Source organism: Gracilinanus agilis, chromosome 4 (genome assembly GCF_016433145.1).
Source record: "Gracilinanus agilis isolate LMUSP501 chromosome 4, AgileGrace, whole genome shotgun sequence".
Classification (NCBI taxonomy): domain Eukaryota; kingdom Metazoa; phylum Chordata; class Mammalia; order Didelphimorphia; family Didelphidae; genus Gracilinanus; species Gracilinanus agilis.
In genome coordinates this window covers 412803935-412824536 of record NC_058133.1, presented here as the reverse complement: position 1 = coordinate 412824536, position 20602 = coordinate 412803935, and the positions used below count along the sequence as shown (strand labels likewise).

The window sequence follows — 20602 nt, the reverse complement described above, 5'->3', positions numbered from 1 at the left end:
AAATTGGTTACCGCACTGAATCCGCGTTCCACTAAATATGATGAAGGAAATGTAATTAAGAACCTTTGAATTACAGCCCATATTTCAGGATAAGCCATCCTTTTGCAGCCAGAATTGTTGGTAGCTGCTTTATTTAAATTTCAATTCATCATTTGTAGTTACTTCCATCAGTTCTTCTTGTAACTGTGGAGATTCTTCGGGGTTTGCACTTGAAAAAGGATCCAAATTCCAATCAGGTATATTCATTTTCAAAATATCATCAAATCGTTGATTAAAATCTGAATGGAGAGCATCCAAATGCTCACAATAAGAAAGTATGTCTTCATCTTTATTTTCTGCTCCTGATAAATTTGGGAACTGGCTGAATTCTCCTCGTCCAAAGTTTCATTTGTACAGAAGTTTTGTCACAAATGCAGAAATAACAGATTTTGTTTTTATTAAATTTTATTTTATTAAATTCACTTCATCACCTTGAAACTGAAGATTGCTTTCATTAAATTTTTAAAATTAAAATTTAATATTAAACATTTAACTATAAAATTTTAATTTCAGAGCTTAAAAATTATAAATGCTTATGTACACTCAGTCAGAAGAATCAAACATCAGTCTAAGTCTTTATATATATATATATATATATAAAATATGATGTAAAACTATTTTGTATATCGAACATCATAAATTATAGTCAGCATTTTATAATATTGAATTTTATCCATAAACTTTTGAAATGCAGTGATAGTTGATGGTTGCAACAGAAACAATAGTCATGTGTTAAGATGACTGTAGTCTTTCACTCATTCACTATCATATATAAAAGCCAGCATTATGATGGAAGGGTCCTCGCTGGCCACAGGTCTGACAATGAACACTGCCTCTGAGATGATAGGGATCATTCTCATAAAAGCTTCTCTCCATCGTTTGGCATCTTGTTTATTGAAGTAGGTTGTAGTCCACCAGTTCTACCTGATCCACTTGTTCAGTCTCCTCTATTTACTTTTTTAGCTTTTCCAACAAAGATTGTTTATTTGATGAAAGAAAGCCATTCTCTGAATGGAGTTTACCTTAAATTCAATCACTGGAATCACCTTTTCATAATATCAGCAATAAATTCATATGTTTTTATCCAGCACACCTTGATATCTCCTTGTTTGACAATCTGACCAGGGATAAGAGAAATGACTATAGTTCTGCTGTCAAGAATGGATTTTGGTTTATGAAAACCACAGGATGCTTCAACCAACTGGATGGCTGAGTACAAGAAAAGGTCTCCCTTGATCCTTCTGATGCAAAACAATACTATCTCCTGGCTCGAGTCTTGGCTCCTGTCAACCTCACCATGAAATGTTATTTTCTGACTATCTTTCATGCCCTTGTCAATATGAACTTTCAGGATATTTTTCTCTTGAGCAATTTCCCTTCAATTACAGCTTTTACATCCATCTTTAGGGCTCATTCTCCCATTCTATACAACTGATTGAATTTGCTGAACATTCCAGGTCCTATTTGATGAATTCTTATTTGTATTCTAGTACCTTTGTAACTGGAACAGCATTCTACAGCTCCTTTCTTGCCACTCTTTCTTTACCATTTATCACAAATTATATTCTTTTGTAAAGCCAGTTTCCTTATTGGTATCATTATACAAATCTTCTAAAGTAACCAATGAACAACATTTTAACCTCTCTATTCCCTTTGTATTCTTCCTCCTCCTCCCCCCCCCAAAATGGTTGACTTCTGTGATTGCTTCTTCTCCACCCCACAACCCCCATCTAGGCTTATTCCTCAACAGCAACTATACCATCTATCACTTTCAGCTTCAAACTTGGATGATGATTTCTGGAATATGTCCATTCTTTCTAGGGTCAGACTCTGGACTGTCTCTGTAAATAAAACCAATTTTAGATTAGTAATAAAATGCTCACCTATTGTCTTTAATAGGTGAAATTTTATTTTCTCCTAAGCATCTAGTTGTGATGTTTTTATCTCCCCCACTTCACTATAGTTTATCATGTTCAAAACCTAGTAACAACTGCTTGTTTTTCAGAACTGATTCAGGGACTATTTTGCTTAGAATTTTAATCCGATTTCAATAATGGGACACGAATGTCTGTCCTCTTCTCTCATTACTGAACAGAATGTTTAGAAATTATTCAGTGAAGTAGAAGATAAAGAAGTAGACAATAAACTTCTTTTCAATTACTGTGGTAGTTATTAAGAAGAATTAGTAACTCATATAATGAGTCTGAGGATTTCCTCATGTATTTCCCTCTGTAGGAATTCAGCTTTAGGATATATAGTGCAATTGGGTTGTCAGGTATTCAGGACTGATGTTTTTATAAGCCTGAATTTCCTCAGCTATATTTTTCCCTAATAACATGTAAAAATAATTTTTAATATTCATTTTCTAATATTTTGAGTTCCAAACTCTCCCTCTCCTTCCCCTTCCCCCTCCCTGAGACTGTAATCAATTTTATATAGGTTATACATGTGATAACTCTGAATTTCCTATTTCAACTGGCTAGCTGGTTATCTTACATGTTCAGGAAGCTTTCTCATCTCTTTAAAGTTGTAGTTTTTAACCTGGGATCTTTGAACTTGTTTTAAAAAAAATATTTCAATGATTGTATTCAATATCTTTGGTTTCCTTTTATACATTTAAAAACATCCCAAGGAGTCCATAGGCTTCACTAGATTGCCAAAGGAGTCCAAAACTCAAAAAAAATTAAGTGCTCCTACATGATGAAAATGACAGGATTATATCAAATGCTAGTACGAATTAACTCAGTGTAGTTGTTTGTTTGTTTTTTTTAAACTCTTACCTTCTGTGCATTGGTTCCAAGGCAGAAGAGCAATAAGGGCTCAACAATAGGGGTCAAGTGACTTGCCCAGGGTCACACAGCTGGGAAGTGTCTGAGGCCAGATTTGAACCTAGGACCTCCCGTCTCTAGCCCTGGCTCTCAATCCACTTAGCTACCCAGCTGCCCCCTCAATTTAGTTTTAAAACTCAATTATAACCACCTAATATTGCAGGTGGCAAGGCTAAAGAGTATAGAGCATAGATCTTTAAAGCTAGAAGTAATATTAGAGAGTACTTGCTATGAATATGTTAAACTCCATTTTAGTATTTTTTTATTTGAAGAAATAGGTTTATTTCATATAACAATTTTTTTTCAATAAAGGAAAAGGCTTGGCACAATTTGACCTATTGGGGTCTAACAAAAATTTTAGAGCACTAGAGGGAAAGAAAAGGGAAGAATATCTTCTTAGTACAATCAGGAAGCACAGAAACAGATTCTTCTGTATTATTTATGATATCCTGATTTCTGACTAGCAAACTAAACTAAGAATGGAAACTTAAGAAAATTTCTTAGATTTTTTTTTAAATGGAGAAAATTGCTGTTCTTCATCCTTAAAGCCCCTGCCCATTTTGGGCAGCCTTTATTTGAAAAGGACATGTACCAACAAGTTTTTTATATTGAGGATAAGTCATTTGGAACTTGAAACATCCTTTCCTATTGACTACTACTAGGTTCTGTGCCTTCATTGGCATGGGAACTCCAACCATCAATACAAACTCTTTACACTGATAGGTCTAGCTAAGGCAGCTAGGTGGCACACGGATAGAGTGCTAGGCTTAGGGTCAGGAAGCTCTGAGTTCAAAAATTTCTTCATCTGTAAAATGAGGATAATACTAACACCTTTCTCCTTGGGTTGTCGTATCGAATGAGAAAATTGTAAAGGGCTTAGTACAGTGCCTGGCATAGAGTAAGCACTAATAGAAATGGTAGCTGTTATGCACTGGAAGATGGATGGTTCCTTCCAGTTGCTACAATTGAAAAATTCATCACTTAGAAGCCAATCTGGTGGTGAGCCTTTTATGACTTGTCTGTGGTCCAAAGACAACAGCTATTCACTTTGTTACCAAACTTGTACCTTTCAAGCCTGATGGGACCTGTCAGAGCTTGTGCTGCAATGGCGTGTCCTTTGAGAGGCTATGATGGATGCCATGGCATGGACAAGGAAGCGATGGAGGAAGACGGTCTCAAACATTTCACACAAGAACAATGAATGTATCAAGGACCTGTGATGGCTTGGATTTGGGATTTATAACTTGTGTTCTAGAGAACTGCCTGAGTTAAGACATTAAAGAGCTTGCCCTTGGACCAAAAAGTATCTGAATTCAGAATTCTAGATTCTGTCAGCTCTCTAGCAACTCCATTTTTTTTGTTTTCAAATATCTTTTTCCAGTGCTTCACAGAGTGCCCAGCACATAGTAGGGACTCTGTAAATGTTTTTTGATTGATTACAAATATAGCTTAAGGGGGCAGCTGGGTAGCTCAGTGGATTGAGAGCCAGGCCTAGAGATGGGAGGTCCTAGGTTCAAATCTGGCCTCAGACACTTCCCAGCTGTGTGACCTTGGGCAAGTCACTTGACCCCCATTGCCTACCCTTACCACCAAGGAACTAATACACAGAAGTTAAGGGTTTAAAAATATAAAAACAAAACAAAACAAAACAAATATAGCTTAAGGGACCAGGCTAGCATATAAAAACTTGGATGTTTTAACACATTATGTAGCAGTTAGAATCCCAGCAGACTGGATCTGTCTGACAAGCTTTGGGGCAGAACATTCCAGCAATAGGATAAAAGAACCTCAGAGGTCATCAAGTCCAAGGCAAAGCAAAGCAGATCAGACTCTCTCTCTCTCTCTCTCTCTCTCTCTCTCTCTCTCTCTCTGTCTGTCTCTGTCTCTGTCTCTGTCTCATATGACTGACTAATGATTTACCAGGCTTTTCTTGAAAAACTCTGGTTGAAAAGAAACCCTCTGATAGTCAAAGGTTTTCCCTTCTATCAAGTCTAAAACTATCTTCTTTCTTCTGGGGCAAAGCAGAACAAGCCTGATACCTCTTGCACATGAGTGCCCTTTAAATACTTAAAAGACCATTATCATATTTCTACTTAATCCCCTCCTCTCTATGGCAAACTCTCCATTCTTGAATGACACAGTTACCAAGTCCTAGGGCCATCTTGGAAGTTATAAACAAAACAAGGGGCCTAGAGAGATATAGATATACAGTGATGTGAATGTATCTATCTATATTCTCCCTAGCTGCAGATGATGGAGGAACACCAACCTGATTACCCTTGAAAGTTATTATAATTTCCCCTTTCCTCTAACAGTTGCCCAGGGAGGACCCTGATAGGTTAGATGGATGGGTAACCCTTTCAGGTCCAACCTAGAATTGGATAAATTAACATAGGGCTTTTGATTTGCCTTTGATCATGTTTGATATCTGACTGCATTGACTCCCTCCCCAAGGGTCTTGATATAAGGAACACTCAGAAAGGTACTTGTTAAACTCACTTTATCTATAATCAGGGAAAGGATAAACAGGACAAGGAATGGGGATTGGAGACCCTATTAATCTAATATCTATAACTAGTTGACAATCAGGACTCGAGGCTATTGATCTAGAAGAAGCTGGAGCTTTATTCTCCATTGCACCTCTGGCCTAGCCTGGCCACAGCCAAGCCAGAGAATAGGGAATGCTATTGATGCAGCTGTGTTGGTGATCTTATTCTCTCAGCTTTCTCATTATCAGTGTTTGGTGATGCGCTAGCTCTCACAGTCTTCAGGAAATATTCAGATTCTTCCTTCCTTCTTCTTCATAGACCTCCCTGCCTCCCTTCACCACCCAGAGATTGAGACCTAAAGAGACCTAGAAAGAGCAAGAGACCTAAAGAGACCCCTCCAAGTGTCTGTTAGGGGTATTTATAAAGTCAGGCCAACCGATGTTTGCCCCTGGCTCATGGCACCTGGGAACATTTTGTGTCTTCCAACTGCCTTCTCTGTCATTCATGGTGGCATCCATCATTTCCCAGGTTATGAATATAACAGAAGGAATTGCCAGTAGGAATTGTTCCATCCTTTGTATTTATAAGCCCCAGTACCTAACCCAGTGTCTGCCATGTAGTAGGGACCTGCTTGCTGACTGATCCTGAACATACTGGATTTTCAAAGTGGTGAAACTCAAAATTGATCATAAAATTCCAGATTTTGTTTGAGCAGAACATAGTATTGCAAAAGTATCAGCTTCCTCATTCTAGACATTGTCTTTCAGTCCTGTCTGGGAAAGCAATAGTTTTTTTTAAATTTTATTTTAAAAATATTTTTACAGGTTTATATGATTACTGTACTTTTGACTTTTAAGAAAAACCCTTACCTTACTGCGTATTGGTTCTAAGGAAGAAGGGTAAGGACTAGGCAATGGAAATTAAGTGCCCAGGGTCATACAGTTAGGAAGTTTCTGAGGTCAGATTTGAACCTAGAAAAGTCTCTAGGCTCTCAATCCACTGAGCTACCTAACTACCCCTATATTATCATTCTCATGAAAAATCTTTGGAGAGGGCAGCTAAGTGGGCTCAGTGGATGGAGCACCAGATCTAGAGATGGAAGGTCCTGGGTTCAAATCTAATTTCAGACACTTCCTAGCTGTGTGCTCCTGGGCAAGTCACTTAACCCCTATTGCCTAGCCCTTACTGCCCTTCTGACTTGAATTCAATCCACAGTATTGATTCTAAGATGGAAGGTGAGGGCTATTAAAAAAAAGAATGATACTCTTATTATGCTCTCTGTATTTGTGAAGATGACTTTTTTTTGTTAACAGTATAATGTATCTCTATTAAATTTAATATTTGTTCTGGACTGTCTAGTTTTTTGGATCATGATTATCATCCAATATATTAGTTGTTCCTCTCAGCTTTGTGTCATCTGTGAATTTGACAAATATTACACTTAGTCACCTATCTTATTCTTAAAAAATGTTGACCATCATGAGGCCAGAAATATCTTCATGGGTTTATCTAGGATCATGGGCCAAAAATAGCTGTTTGAGTCACAAAGAGGGTTAAGTGACTCACCCAGGGACACACAGCTAGGAAGGGTCTGAAGCCAAGATTTGAACTTCAGGAAGATGAATCTCCCTAAATCTAGGCCGGTCCCTCTGTGTAATGTGCCATCTTGTAGTAAGCAAATGAGTGTAAGGAAAACATACCTCCCCCCAGAAAGAAAAAGTAGAGTTAAAACAAGGGTGGGGGGAGCATGATCATCAATGAGTGGGAAAATAATTTTGAAAACATGTAGCAAAATGTAACCAAGATAATCCCTTTTTCCATCTCCAGTGATATTTAAAAATGTCTCTTATGCCATTTCTAGGATTTTTTTTTAAACCTTGCCTTCCGTCTTGGAGTCAATACTGTGTATTGGCTCCTAGGTGGAAGAGTGGTAAGGGTGGGCAATGGGGGTCAAGTGACTTGCCCAGGGTCACACAGCTAGGTAGTGGCTGAGGCCAGATTTGAACTTAGGACCTCCCGTCTCTAGGCCTGATTCTCAATCCACCTACCCAGCTGCCCCTATTTCTGTGATTTCTTTGTGGAAACTTCCCAGAGTAAAACTTGTACCATGGTGGTAAGAGCCTGAGTCTGTCTCTGTCTACACATACACACACGAAAGACAAACAACATCTGTGCAAAATAGGGCACATTCTTAGTGACTAGAGTTAGTAAAAGCAAGGAGTTCAAAAGAAGGAAAATTTTTTTCCCTGTGATGGGTCCAAACATTCCTTAAATAAAATGAACAAACTGTGATTTTAAGTGGTGTACGGAATTTCTCCAACTTACAGTCTTAAGAGTTGTCTAGGTGGTGCAGTGGGTAAAATGCCAAGCCTGAAGTCTGAGTTCATATCTGGTTTAGTTATGTGACAAATCACCCAACCCTGTTTGCCTCAGTTTCCTCATCTGTAAAATGAGCTGGAGTAGGAAAGGGAAAACCACTTCAGTATCTTTACCAAGAAAACCCTAAATGGAGTCATGAAGAGTTGGACACAACTAAACAACGATGGGCACTGAGAAGTCGGGATTTGAGGTCATGTAGCTTGGCATTCTTCAGAGACTCCTGGGGTGGAATTTGAATCCCAAGTCTTCTTGATGCTGAACCAGTTCTTTATCCACTCTGCCAGGTTCTCTTTCCCCACCCTCTAGTTTCTCACAATCCATAAATAGTTTAAAATTGATTTATCTGATGTTGGGAATTGGGGACCTTTAAAAAGAGGTTAATGACTGTGATAGAGCCTTTAGAACTCAGAGTTCTAACCATAAGAATTCTTTTTGGGATAAGTGTTTAAAAGAAAAAGACTCATTTATTAAAATGTTTAGTGCTTTGGAACAATTTATGCAAAGATACACAAAGATACATTATGGGCTAAGGAAAGAATGACCAGGGTCACTAAAGGTTATGGTCTAAGTCAATGAAGGAAAGATCTGCACATGGAGCCCTTCTGGAGGATGTGCCTTGGGGAAAATAAGCTATTTGTAGTGATTTCTTAACTTAGGTTGCTAAGAGGACAATGGCTTACTATTGTGCTTTCCCCAAACTTCAGTTTTATTTAAATTTTATACTCTTGTAAGGAAGAAGCTGAAAAGGAGTAAGGGTCAAACATTTTTTGGGAAGGAGATAGTGATTTGAGGGGTGGGGGAAGGAGAAACAAATTGACCAGACATCTGACCTTTCAAATGCTCTGAAGACCCTAGATTAGAATAAGGGATACTGAGACTTTTCCATAAATGAATGGAAGAAATCAGTCTAAATCCTGGGAGCCTTAAACATCTTTTGGTTTTGTGGTGAAGACATTTTGGGTATAAAATAAACTACATATGAAATACCTTAAAACATTTGGACAGTCCTCGGAAATGCCAAATGAGGAGTTTGGATAAATGCAGGAAGATCTGTATTTATGCAAATAGTGAAGTAAGCAGAACCAGGGAAATACACAAGAGTACACTATTATCAATAAATATAATGATACAAACAAAACTAAAAGCTGTACATTTAAAATACCAATTGTGGTTTTGGAGAAGAGATGAGGAAAAGTACCTTCCTTTTTTCTTTTTAAAAATCCTTACCTTTTGTCTTAGAATCAATAGTGTGTATGGGTTCCAAGGCAGAAGAATGGTAAGGGCTAAGCAGTAGGGGTTAGACAACTTGTCCAGGGTTACACAGCTAGGAAGTTTGAACCCAGACCTCCTGTCTCTGGGTCTAGCTCTCTATCCATTGAACCTCTTAGCTGTCCTTGAAAAGTATCTTTCTTCTTTCCTTAGGAAAATCAGGGACTGTGTGTGGGTATAGAATTTATGTATTGTCAAATGGTGGGTCATTGTTTTGTTTGAATGTTCTTTCATTACAAGGTTCATTTGGGATGTAGAGAGGGGAAGGAAAAAAGAATCTAGAAATGGTTGTGATATAAAAAGGTTTTAAAAATTATTCTGCAATAAATAGAATTTCAGAAATAGCTAAAGATAAATGTCTATTTACTTTGGTCAGCTCTTCAAACTTCTTAAAAATAGAAATCCCAGGAAACTCTGTGTGTGTGTGTGTGTGTGTGTGTGTGTGTGTGTGTGTGTGTGTGTGTGTGTGGCCTTGAATGGTACAGATAATTTGCTACTTCTAAAAAGTAAAACTTTACCTGGCATTATAATCTTATTTGACATGTTTATTTTCAGTTCAAAGTCAATATAAAAACACCCATAGAAGAAAATGTTACACCTTTGCATTGACACCCTTTAATCCTTCCATCTTTATAAAACAAACATTCTTAAGGGTAAGTAGTGGAAAAATGCTAAGTTTAAAGAAACAGAAAATAAGTTAGTTTCTCTGTTGTCCAGTTTGGGTATATGTCCCATCGTTGAACTTGGCTTACTGAGTTTCAAATAAGACATCTTGAATGAAGAAGAAATCTTTGGCCTATTTCACCAGCGCGGGCACTGTGTAACAGACAAAATTCTCCAGAATTCATTTATTTTCCTTACTTGCTGTGAAAAGGGAAGCAGGGGCTTGTTTCAGAAATCTGAAAAATAGAAATATAGTTTAGTGTACAAGTAGTTCCCCTTCACCCCACTGGAATTCAACAGTTAATACTTGCTTTAATATAACTGGCAAAAATAAAAGATACCAAGTAAGTGAACCTTTTGAAATACCAAGGATGGGAAGAGGCTAGATAACTCTTCTCCTTTTGCGATGCAAAAACTCCTGAAAAGACAAAGTAGTCAGGAGGCAGGATGGATGCTCCAAGTTGCACCCTGAGCTTCACCAATGACTGATTATGGGACCTCAGGTTCCACCCCGCCGGCTCTCCAGGAGGACGGCTCCTTCTCTTTAGAATGGCCCGAGCACATTTAAGGGATGCATCTTCAGCATTCCTTCCCCAGGAGGGAGAGGGATGGATCGTTTTAGTTTCAAACTTGCCCATTTTCAATGATCAAAGAGAATCTCTCTCAAAAACGTAGTTCTAAGGACTGAAGCCTTTCATGTGGACGTATACGTGTGGGAACGCATGGGTTGTGCCAAGAGTTCCACTCGGCTGAAACATAAAGCTGACCTCCCACGGATTCCTGAACAGTCTGGAGCCAGAAAAGATCCTTCAAAAGGGAAGATGCCGATGAAGGAGGGGAATGAGAAACGTCACATATTCCCCCTGATGTCTGGTTATGATCAAGAAAGAAAACAGAGAGCGGAGCAGCAGTAGCAACCGGCTAAATAGGAATCATGAGAAAACATTTCAGACGTTACCAGGCTGGTCCCGAGGCTTTTCCAGACACCAAGCTGGACCTCCGGGGAGGCAAGACTCCAAGTGTCAGCCCTGACCCCCCAGCCCACAGCCAGAGAGGGAGTGAGGTCCTGTGGCTGGACAACCCTGGTCATGCTCACTTCTATATGTCAGGTTATAAGAAAGTGTTGAAGGTTTATGGTCTCCGTTAAAAGGAAAGCTGTTGAAGAGTTAGTTGGAAAAGGGACAAAAATCCTTATCTCTGAAAAGGGAAAAAATGAACTGAGCTTTTATTTGGTAAAAAAGGCATTTTGGCTTTGGAATGAGACTTTGATTCACCCCCCGTTGCCCGGCCCTTATTGCTCTTCTGCCTTAGAACTAATACACAGGATTGATTCTGAGGCAGAAGGTAAGGGTTAAAAAAAAAGGATTTAGAGCCATAATCTGCTATTCAATGCTGGTCAGGCTTCCAATTTGCCACAATATAGCTGCCTACCTCTATTTGTTTTTCAAGTAATAAGTAAAATCTTTTGCCAACCCTTTAATGCTATATAAACACAAGCTATTATCAATATTATCCCTTTGAAGGGATATATTATATATATTATCTAATATATTATTATAAAAAGCTGTTTTAGAAAGCTGCTGCCAGACTGAGCTGAGACACTGGCCTCAGTGTGTCAGGTACCTACCATGCCATCCAGATTTGAAAGTGAATAGGGAAAATTAATCATTATTAATGGCTGGCATTTACATAGGACAGCACTTTATACTTGATCTTCATAACAGCCCCGAGGTGCCCTTTTTGTGCTAATTTCACAGCTAGAGAAACTGAGGCACAGAGAGTTTAAGTGACTTGCCCAGGGTTAGGGTTTGAACTTGGGTCTTCTTCCTTCTAAGTCCAACATTCTACTTTACCAAATAGCCATCCTGATTACTTGGATACCTTTTTTCTTTAACTTCTTGTGGCTTCCAAAAAGCTCATGATGATGTTAATTCAATAATGTCATCTTATGCCTTAATGAGTAAGGCATTCAGTTATTTCTCTACTTTGCAGGCCACAGATCCTGCTTTCACAATTCTAATTTCTCTTTTAAACCATTCAAGAAAAGTGTGTTGTGGTTCCATGCTCTCCTCAGAATGGAGTCGTCCGTCTCATCAGGTGTAGATTTGTTTCCTTTGGCTTGCTGTATTTATTTACTAGATCTGGAGTCCATATTTCCTTCTGCTAGTCGTTTCCCTTGTTGGTTTATCTGTTTGTGCAAGGTTTTTTGAGTTTCATTTTCCTGAGATCTTTGGTAATTTGTCATTTTTTTCCCTCCTTAGGGCAACTTTCTGACTTCGTTCTCTCTCAAATCAAATGACTTTCAGAGGGACAGAAGTGGCCCCAGCTGGATGTTCTGCTCTTTCCTCTGTCCCTTGGCTCTCTGGCCCGGAGTACCACCATGCTACTGCTAGCAGTTTTGTCCCATTTCTGCCCTTTCTCTGGGCTTGGATCTCTCCGGCCCCGGAAAGAGGGTAAAGTAAAGAGAAGAACAGGTGCACAGTAACCATGTGATATCCTGATCATAGAAGGAATATTATGGCTGTAAACTTTGGGTTGTTTGGCAATCAAATTTCATTAAGGTTAATTAATAGTTAATAACTGAGTAGCCAAACAATCACTACCGCAAAGAGAAGAGGAGTAGTGTTGAGGGGCTGGCCTTGTTGGCAAGATCTATTTAACTCTTCCTGAAACCCACAGGGAGGACTCACTTAAGCTCTTAATGCTCAAGGCAACTAGGTTGAAAAAATGAGAGATGAATGGCCAATGTTTTACAAGTAAATGGGGTTTGTAGTACACTGGGAGTTCCATACATAGGGAATAATGTCTGATACCCTTTCTTCCAGAAAGGAGATGTTGTACAAATAATACATGATCATGATTAACCTATTTTTATATGAAAATAGGAACTTGTAAAACTTTATATGTTCAATAATCAGTGAGCAATTCCCTGATTTCTTTAGTGACATATACCAGACTCTGGTCTTAATCAATGAGAACAAAGGAGTTCCCTGAAATCCATCACCACACAAAAGCCTAATAGCTATAGAGAGGGAAGGGAATGCGATTCAGTATCATCTCCTTTGGATAAACTGCATGTGTAATCACTTCTAGGTGCTGACATCCAAAAGAATGAGTCATGCCCTTGTGCTAACAATAGTATAAAGAACTGCAGGTGAGATCTTGAGCTGAAAGAAAGCTTAGAATCTGGTTATTTCTCAGCATCTCAAGTTCATATTACATTCTCATGTACTTTCCTGGGAATGGGAGTGGTAAGAGTTGGGAAAGGAAAAAAAAACATATTCAGTAGAATAGTTTTTCTCTGTTTGCAGTGGATATCTGTAACATCCTCTAAAGAATAATAATCTGATTAATATGAAGCTGAATGTATATTATTTTCTATTCTGACCATACTGATGATAAGCTATTCCTCCAAAAACATGTACTTTCAAAAGTTTACGTAAGCCGATCCAAACTTTAATATTTTTGTTTCATTCATCCTTTGTTAAGTCTTTTTTGTTAGCAGCAATTGAAGTGAACTCTAATAGCACTGTAGCAAGCATGCATTCAACTGAAGAGTTACAGAAAGAATGTGTGCTTTGTAAAAAGGGCTTATCTTAGGAGACTGAATCTGTTTTTGGATTGTTTGAGTTGGGTCAAATGATGAGTTCTGAATTACCATTCCCTGAGCCTACAGAAGTGTATGGAGGTTCACAAATGGGAAATAGAGCATGGAAACAATAAACCAAAATCACACCAGAAGCTAAAAGGAGTGCCTTTTGCCTAAATTTTTTTTTTGTAAAAGGCACAGTTTTGTACAAACCTTTTCCTTTAATTACCTAAACTTCTTTCATGAGGGAAAAAACTATCACCCAGGAGAACCAAAAGGTGGGTTTGTTCAAACTGTATCAATTTTCAGCATGAGTAAAAGATCAATGACTTTTGTAACCAGAATAAAAAGGAGAGAGCCAATCTGTATGACACAGGTTTAGAAAGTTATTTCTGGCCCCAGAAATATCTCTGCTAGGTTTTTGGTGAATGAATAAATCCTCCTTAATGAGGGGTCTTCCATGATGCTTTTGGTACATAACAAAGACATAATATTTTAAAAAAACTCACAAAAAGATAACATAGCATACAAAGAAGATGGCAAAGAAACAGTTTGATGGACTTGACATGCAGAAAGAGGTGAGTAGGAATAAGGGTCCATTCACGATCAATCCGAGAAACTCAGATACTCAGCAACACAAGGATCTGGAACAATTCGGAGGGTTTTAGGAAAAAGAATGCTTCCACTTCCAGAGAAAGAACTAGCAGAGGAGGAACACAGATGGAATCATATAATTTTTCACTTGTTTATTTGGGTTCATGTTTTGGGGTTTTGGTTTTATATGATTATTCACTTATAAAAAATGAACACTATGGGAATATATTTTGCATGGATAACCCAGAATGAATCACTTGCCAGCTCTGGGAGTCAGGAGGAAGGGAGATCATTTGGAACATGTAATTGGTAAAAAAAAATTTTAAAAAAAGGTTATTTTCAACTTGAGAAGGTTGTAATTTTTTCCAATTGGAGTCTAAGAAACATCACGTTTATTAAATATCAGCACCAAAAAAAGGAACGTAGTGGGATAATTTGCTAAGCTGAGCATTGCAATCACAGCTAAAGACCCAGGACCGTTGGGCTAAATAGAATATTACCGTAAAGGAAAATGCCATGGAAAGCTTTCAGAACATTGCCCAGTGCAGGGTCTGACCGCTGAGTATTTCATAGGAATTACAGGGAGGAATAACACCTGCTGCATCTTGGAAGAAAGTGTGGCCGGGCGCAGAAGGCTCCCTTGGTGAGGGGTAGGGGGTGTCTATTCATAGAAGTCTTTGAGGAACACTGCCAAGACTTTAAATCATTCAGTTTCTTGAATGATCTTTTTTTTTTTAAACTCCTTCCCTTCTGTCTTGGAACAGCCTCTAAGGATGAGTTCCAAGCAGAAGAGTGATAAGGCAATGGGGGTCCAGTAATTTGCCCAAGGTCACACAGCCAGGCATCGTCAGAGGCCCTATCTGAGCCTGGATCTCAATCCCCTGAGTCACCTTTGAGCTGCCCCTTGAATTTAATTTTCTGCATTTTCATTTTGAGATGAGAATTTGATTTAAAAAAAAAAAGTAAGCACAGGGGGCAGCAAGGTGGCTCAGTGGATTGAGAGCCAGGCCCAGAGACTGGAGGTCCTGGGTTCAAATCTGACCTCAGACACTTCCCAACTGTGTGAGTCACTTAACCTCCATTGCCTAGCCCCTATTACTCTTCTTGCCTTGGCACAGATACTTTAGTAACATTTCTAAGACGGGGGAAAAAAGTTCTCAGGTCATTTTGCCTATAGTTACAATGTTTTCTCGCAGAAGGCGGAATTTTAGTGGAGCCTTAAAGGAAGCCAGAAAAGTGGGGGGCTTAGGGGTCAGACAGAGCATGAGAGGGAGACAATTACAGAAATAGGGTGCAGCCAGGGAGAAAGCCAGTCTGGAGATGGACAGTCTTGTGAATTCTGAAGAATTTTTTTTCTTCCCCTCCTACTATTTTTAATTCTTATTTTCAGCTCCAAATTCTCTCCCTCCCTTTTCTTCACTTCTCCTCCACTATTTGGAAGGCAAGAAATAGGACAGCAATTAGACATATAAAGTCATGCAAAGCCTATTTCCAAATGACCCATGTTGTTAAAAAAAAAGGAGATTAAAAAATGCTTCACTCTGGCCTCAGAGTCCATTTGTCCTCTCTCCAGAGGTAGACGACATTTTTAATCTTGTGTCCTCGGTGATCTTCTGTATGTAAGCCGGGCACGCTCTCCTAAGCCCCTTCCCCCAATGGGGGAATACAGGAATAATGGAACTTGCAATTTTATATTTAACCAAAAAAAGCCTCAGCCTCATCATCCCACTATCTCTGACAGGTAGCGAGAGGCTGCGGAATGGGGCTCTCCCCCTGAGGTCCCAACATCCATCAGGACATAGACTTCTGGACCAATGAATGTTCTGTCACAGGGATGTACTGTTGTGCCGTATGTAGAGACGCCACTAGTTACCTGCCTCACCAACGCCTAACCCTGGGAAAAGCGACCTCCTTCCCTCCTCTGGAGATGCTGTTGCCCCTCATTGCCTCCTGCCTGGGTGGGCTTGCTGGTCCCCTTGCCTGGAGGCTTCCCCCACCCCGATACCTTCTCCACTCCGCTGACAAGATGGTGCTTCTGGCCACATCTCCTCCCCAGTGGCTCCTTCTCTCTTCTGGGATCCATAGAAACCCTGCTCTTTGGCTTTAAAGCCCTTCACAACCTGCCCCTCCTGCCCTCCAGGCTGGCATTGCCTCCTCCCCACACTCTGCGTCCATCTCCCATCTGGGGGTGGTTTTCACTGGTTCCCCCCGCTTCCCTGACTGCCTTCAAGCCTTGTGTGTCTCACCTTAGGGAGGAAGCCTTTTCAGTCTTTCCTCTGAGATAATTTCTCCTCTATCCATAGTTATGTTGATAGACATAAATATCACTACCGAGATCTGTCTGCTTCTTTCTAGAGCCATCTCTAGATCTCTCTCTCTCTCTGTATCCACCCCCCCCATGTCTGTCTGTCTGTCTGTCTCTCTCTTTCTGCCTCTGTCCTCTCTCTGTGTCTCTTTTCCTCTCTCTCCTCTCTCTGTCTGTCTGTCTCTGGCTTTGTCCTCATGTCTCTCCTCTCTGTCTCTCTTCCTCTCTGTTTTTGTCTCTCCCTCCTCTTCCCTCCCAATCTCTCTCTCTCTCTCTCTCTCTCTCTCTCTCTCTCTCTCTCTCTCCACTAGACTGGGAGCTCTTAGCTCATTTTTGCCTTTTTTTGAATTCCCCAGCTCTTAGCACACAGTGCCTGACACATTGTAGGCCCTTTAATGAAGGCTGAATTAAAAATCCTAACAAATTATATTTACAACATAATATGGGTTTTTAATATCCTAGAGATTATTAGGTTCTAACCAAAAGCTTCTGACACACTTTGGCCAAGCCACCCCTAACAGCCCTATAACCTCAGTATCTGGTTACTTTTGTCTTTGCACAGAAATCCCTGCTTTTTGAATGGAAGAAAGATGCAGCTTACCCATGCTGGTTGCTGGTTCTTTCAGAACAGGCCTTTTACTTGCTCTGTTTTGGGGTCAAGATCTATATCATAAAAGCATGGTCGGGTAGGCAGTCCTGGCATGGTGCTCATCTGTGGGAACAATAAAACATTTAAATTTCAACAAAACAAATTCACTGAGTTAACTACACTGTTGATAGGATGTTACTGATGATGTTCACGACTAGTCATAGTACTGGTCCATGCTGGATGGTGCCTTGGAGATCATCTAATTAAATTCCTTCAATTTAATGTAGACAATTAAGATTGGGAGAGATTGTGGCTCCAAGATGACCACAGGGTGACTAGCAGAGGACCTCGGCTTGCATTCCATCTCTAATGCTATTTTTTTTTAACCTTCACCTTGTCTTAGAATTAAAACTAAGTGGTAAGGGCTATGCAATTGTGATCAAATGACTTGCCCAGGGTCACAAGCTAGAAAGTGTCTGAGGCCAGATTTGAACCCAGATCCTAGCTGCCTCCATGCTTGGGAATCTTATGCCTTTAAGTTGGGATAGATATGTTTCTAATAGCTCGAGTTAGAATGCTGAATGCATTTCCCATGGAAATATCATTCCACATGGTGTAGAACGATATCAAGTTTATGAGGAGTTAAATGGGCTTTTCCCAAGTAGGTCTGGAAACCTAACCACTATATATAACATTATTTCTATGAGAAAAGGCATTCCAAGACAAATGACTTGCACATAAACTTTTGGAACACGGCCCATTTGTGAGCTGAGGGCTGTCTTATTTTTCAAAACTTTTTATATCAAGGGCCATATTATCTTCATTAAGTTTATGCTTCTATGATGGGGACAACATTCCTCTCTGGCATCTAGTTCATGAGTCTAGAAAGAAAACTGTCAGCTGTTTTAGCTTTGGAAGGCTCAAGGCAAGGCTGGAATAGCTCATGATTTCTCTCATCACCTGTGTAACAAATCACATGGAAGTCAATGCAGTCATTCCCTTGTATAATTATATCACAATTTCCATGTTGAAAAAAATCTTTTTATAAGTGAGGAGGGTGGACACGAGGGTAGTGAAAAGTCACGTATTTTACTATTTTGTCTTAAGTCAAAAGAATGACAGAAAATGATGGAACAACACGCAGAATAAAAAATGGATTTTTGCAGATGGCCAACATGGGAATGTTTCATCTGACTATGTTTCCATTATACCAGGGTTCTCTATTTTTCTTTTTTCAGTGGGTGTGGGGAGGTGGAAGAGCAGGAAAAAAGTAATATATTTGGGAAAAAATTACCTAGAAATCATGCAAAATGCAGTTCATGATATGATGTGGCATTCCCAACACCTCTTAAATGAATAAATACTGTAAGAACACAGCACTTGCTATGGGTAATGAATTCAAATTTAGCTTTACAACAAATACTTATTGTATTAGATTTAATACAGAATATATAGAGTAGAGAATTAAAAGTCTGAGAATCTACCTTACAGACTCGTTCATCCTCCTCCTAGTCCCTTATCAGGGCTTGCAATTTATCATATAATTGTACAGGGACAGTTTTAGTGGAGCCTGACAGCATCCAGTCCTCGGAGGCTATTCTCAGACAATTCTAGTGAACTGTGTCTGGGCTTTGGAGTAACACGTCAAGTCCCCCACAGATTCGAATCCCCTAAAGGGAAACACCCCACCTATCTCCTGGCTGTTTTCCCAGACGAGTCAGAACATCGGCAGAAAACTGGAGGACAGAGAGAAGGGGATACACGGAGGAAACAAGAACCACCCCGGCTGCCCGTTCGTCCAGGGTCTTAAATGACTTCTAAACCTCTTTTTCATGTATTCTATCTCTGCGTCAAAGTTGGAAGGGCTCCGTTTTTAATATGCTGGGCAAGATTTGCATTCGCTTTCGCTCTTTAAAATGTGGACGGTCAGAGGTGAAAATGATCCAACGTCTTCCTTTCCCACTTTTGCAGGGAACTCTGCAATGCCAGACCCCCAATATTAGAAATATGGCAAGCCTTAGCACAATGCCTTCCTTGTGTTACAGACCAAAGACTGACACAACTCACTATAAAGAAGGATGCCTTCTCATTAAGCCCTGCATTACATCTGAGGTGCTCGTCCCTCTGAATTGATGGCGTGATACAGACTTGGAAGGGTTCTGCGCATTTAGAGAACTCTAAAGCCTGTCACGGAAGAGGCAGTGTGGCTTAGGGGATGGAGATCTAGTTTTGGAATTGAGAAGTTCTGAGTTTAAGATCCACCTCTGACAAATACTGCTGTGTGACTTTATTAACTTTTAGCGCCCGAGCCAGCTCTCTAAGATGAAAAATGTAGAATGGTGGCCAATCAGTCATTATAGGCCTTGGACCAAAGTAAAAACGAACAAAAACTACCATCTTTTTTAAAAAAAAATTCATTTTAAAAATAGTTTTACATGTTTCTATGATTCATTTTCTTTCCTTCCCCACTCTGAGGCCTGACAAGCAATTCCACTGACTTAAACAAATGTTATCACTTGATACCTATTTCCATATTATTCATTTTTGCAATAGAACAATCTTTTAAAACCAAAACCCCAAATCTATTTACTCCTATAAACAAGTGATGTCATGTTTTCTTTTGCAAAAACTACCATCTTAATGTTAGCATTTATAAATAAAAATATAAATTATAAATAATATATGATAAATAATATAATTTTTTGAACATGTAATATGTTCCTAGGTGACTTATAGGTGTGAAATGTTAATAAAGCCCAGAACCTAAAATGAAATTTTCCCTTCTGTTTGTGGAGTTCATTTAAATCAGCCAGATCAGAGCCATGAAGCTTTTAGCGGTCCTGATTTTCCCACAGTAAAGGCACCTAGGACCACCAAACACAAGAAAGAAGCCCACGCTCTTCTCCCGCTTTCACATTATCCCTCCTACTTAAAGCTTCTTTGGCAGTAAGCAACACAGGCGTATCGGCATTAGTACAGCAGGGAAGCGGCCCCATGGAATTCCCTCAGATCTCTGAATGAAACAAAAACGTGCTTTAAATCTTACTCCTGACGTTTGCAGTTTGTGTATTAGACTGCACAGCTTCTGGGGGGGTCCTTCTATTTTGCATCATTCTTGATTCTCAAACATGGTCACATTCACAAGCCAATTAATATCTGTGTTGATGACAATTCAGAAAGAAGCCAAACATACTTGGTTTGGCCCGATTCGTGGCCTAGAAGTGGAAGCCTTCCTCCATGGGCATTCTCATGTCGATTTAGGCTGTCCACCATATTTCCATTTTTTTTACAGCAGGACTAAGCTGACCGGCTATAACTAACAATGAACTACATGATTGTGCCTTGGCTTAGCACCTACAACAACTAAACCACCACCTCAATGACCTGTAATTTCTGTTACTGTTCAGTCCTCTCAGTTGCCTCTTGACTCTTTGCGACCCCTTTGGGGGGTTTTCTTGGCGAAGATACTAGTGTGGTTTGCCATTTCCTTCCCCAGCTCATTTTACAGATGAGGAAACTGAGGTCAACTCTTATGTGACTCTTCCAGGATGACACTTGGGTTTTCCAGACTCCAGGCCAGGGTTCTATCCACTGCACCAACAAGAAACTGGTTCTAGGTCTAGGAAGTAGGAGAGTGGGACCTAGGGGTCTTCTTACTGCTAACTCTAATGTTCTCCTTAGAACACAACATTTTTAAAAAAATGATTTCTTTTAAACCCTCACCTTCTGTCTTGGAGTCAATACGCAGAAGAGTGGTAAGAGTTAGGCAATGGGGGTTAAGTGACTTGCCCAGGGTCACACAGCTGGGAAGTGTCTGAGGCCAAATTTGAACTAGGCCCTCCCGTCTCTAGGCCTGAC

General features: G+C 39.7%; 1 protein-coding gene and 1 pseudogene across 1 annotated transcript in view; both read right to left on the bottom strand.

The window, feature by feature from the left end:
* Positions 1-930: 930 nt before the first annotated feature.
* LOC123246640 lies at positions 931-10305 on the bottom strand (annotated as a pseudogene).
* Positions 9596-20602, bottom strand: part of MTHFD1L (methylenetetrahydrofolate dehydrogenase (NADP+ dependent) 1 like) — a 200983-nt gene continuing 189976 nt past the window's right edge. Inside the window, exons 25-26 of the mRNA XM_044671679.1 lie at positions 16757-16867; positions 9596-9903 (exon numbers count right to left, since the gene is read on the bottom strand). Coding sequence (XP_044527614.1) covers positions 16778-16867 — 90 coding nt within the window. The 3' untranslated portion in view covers positions 9596-9903; positions 16757-16777. The remainder of the gene's footprint in view (positions 9904-16756; positions 16868-20602) is intronic.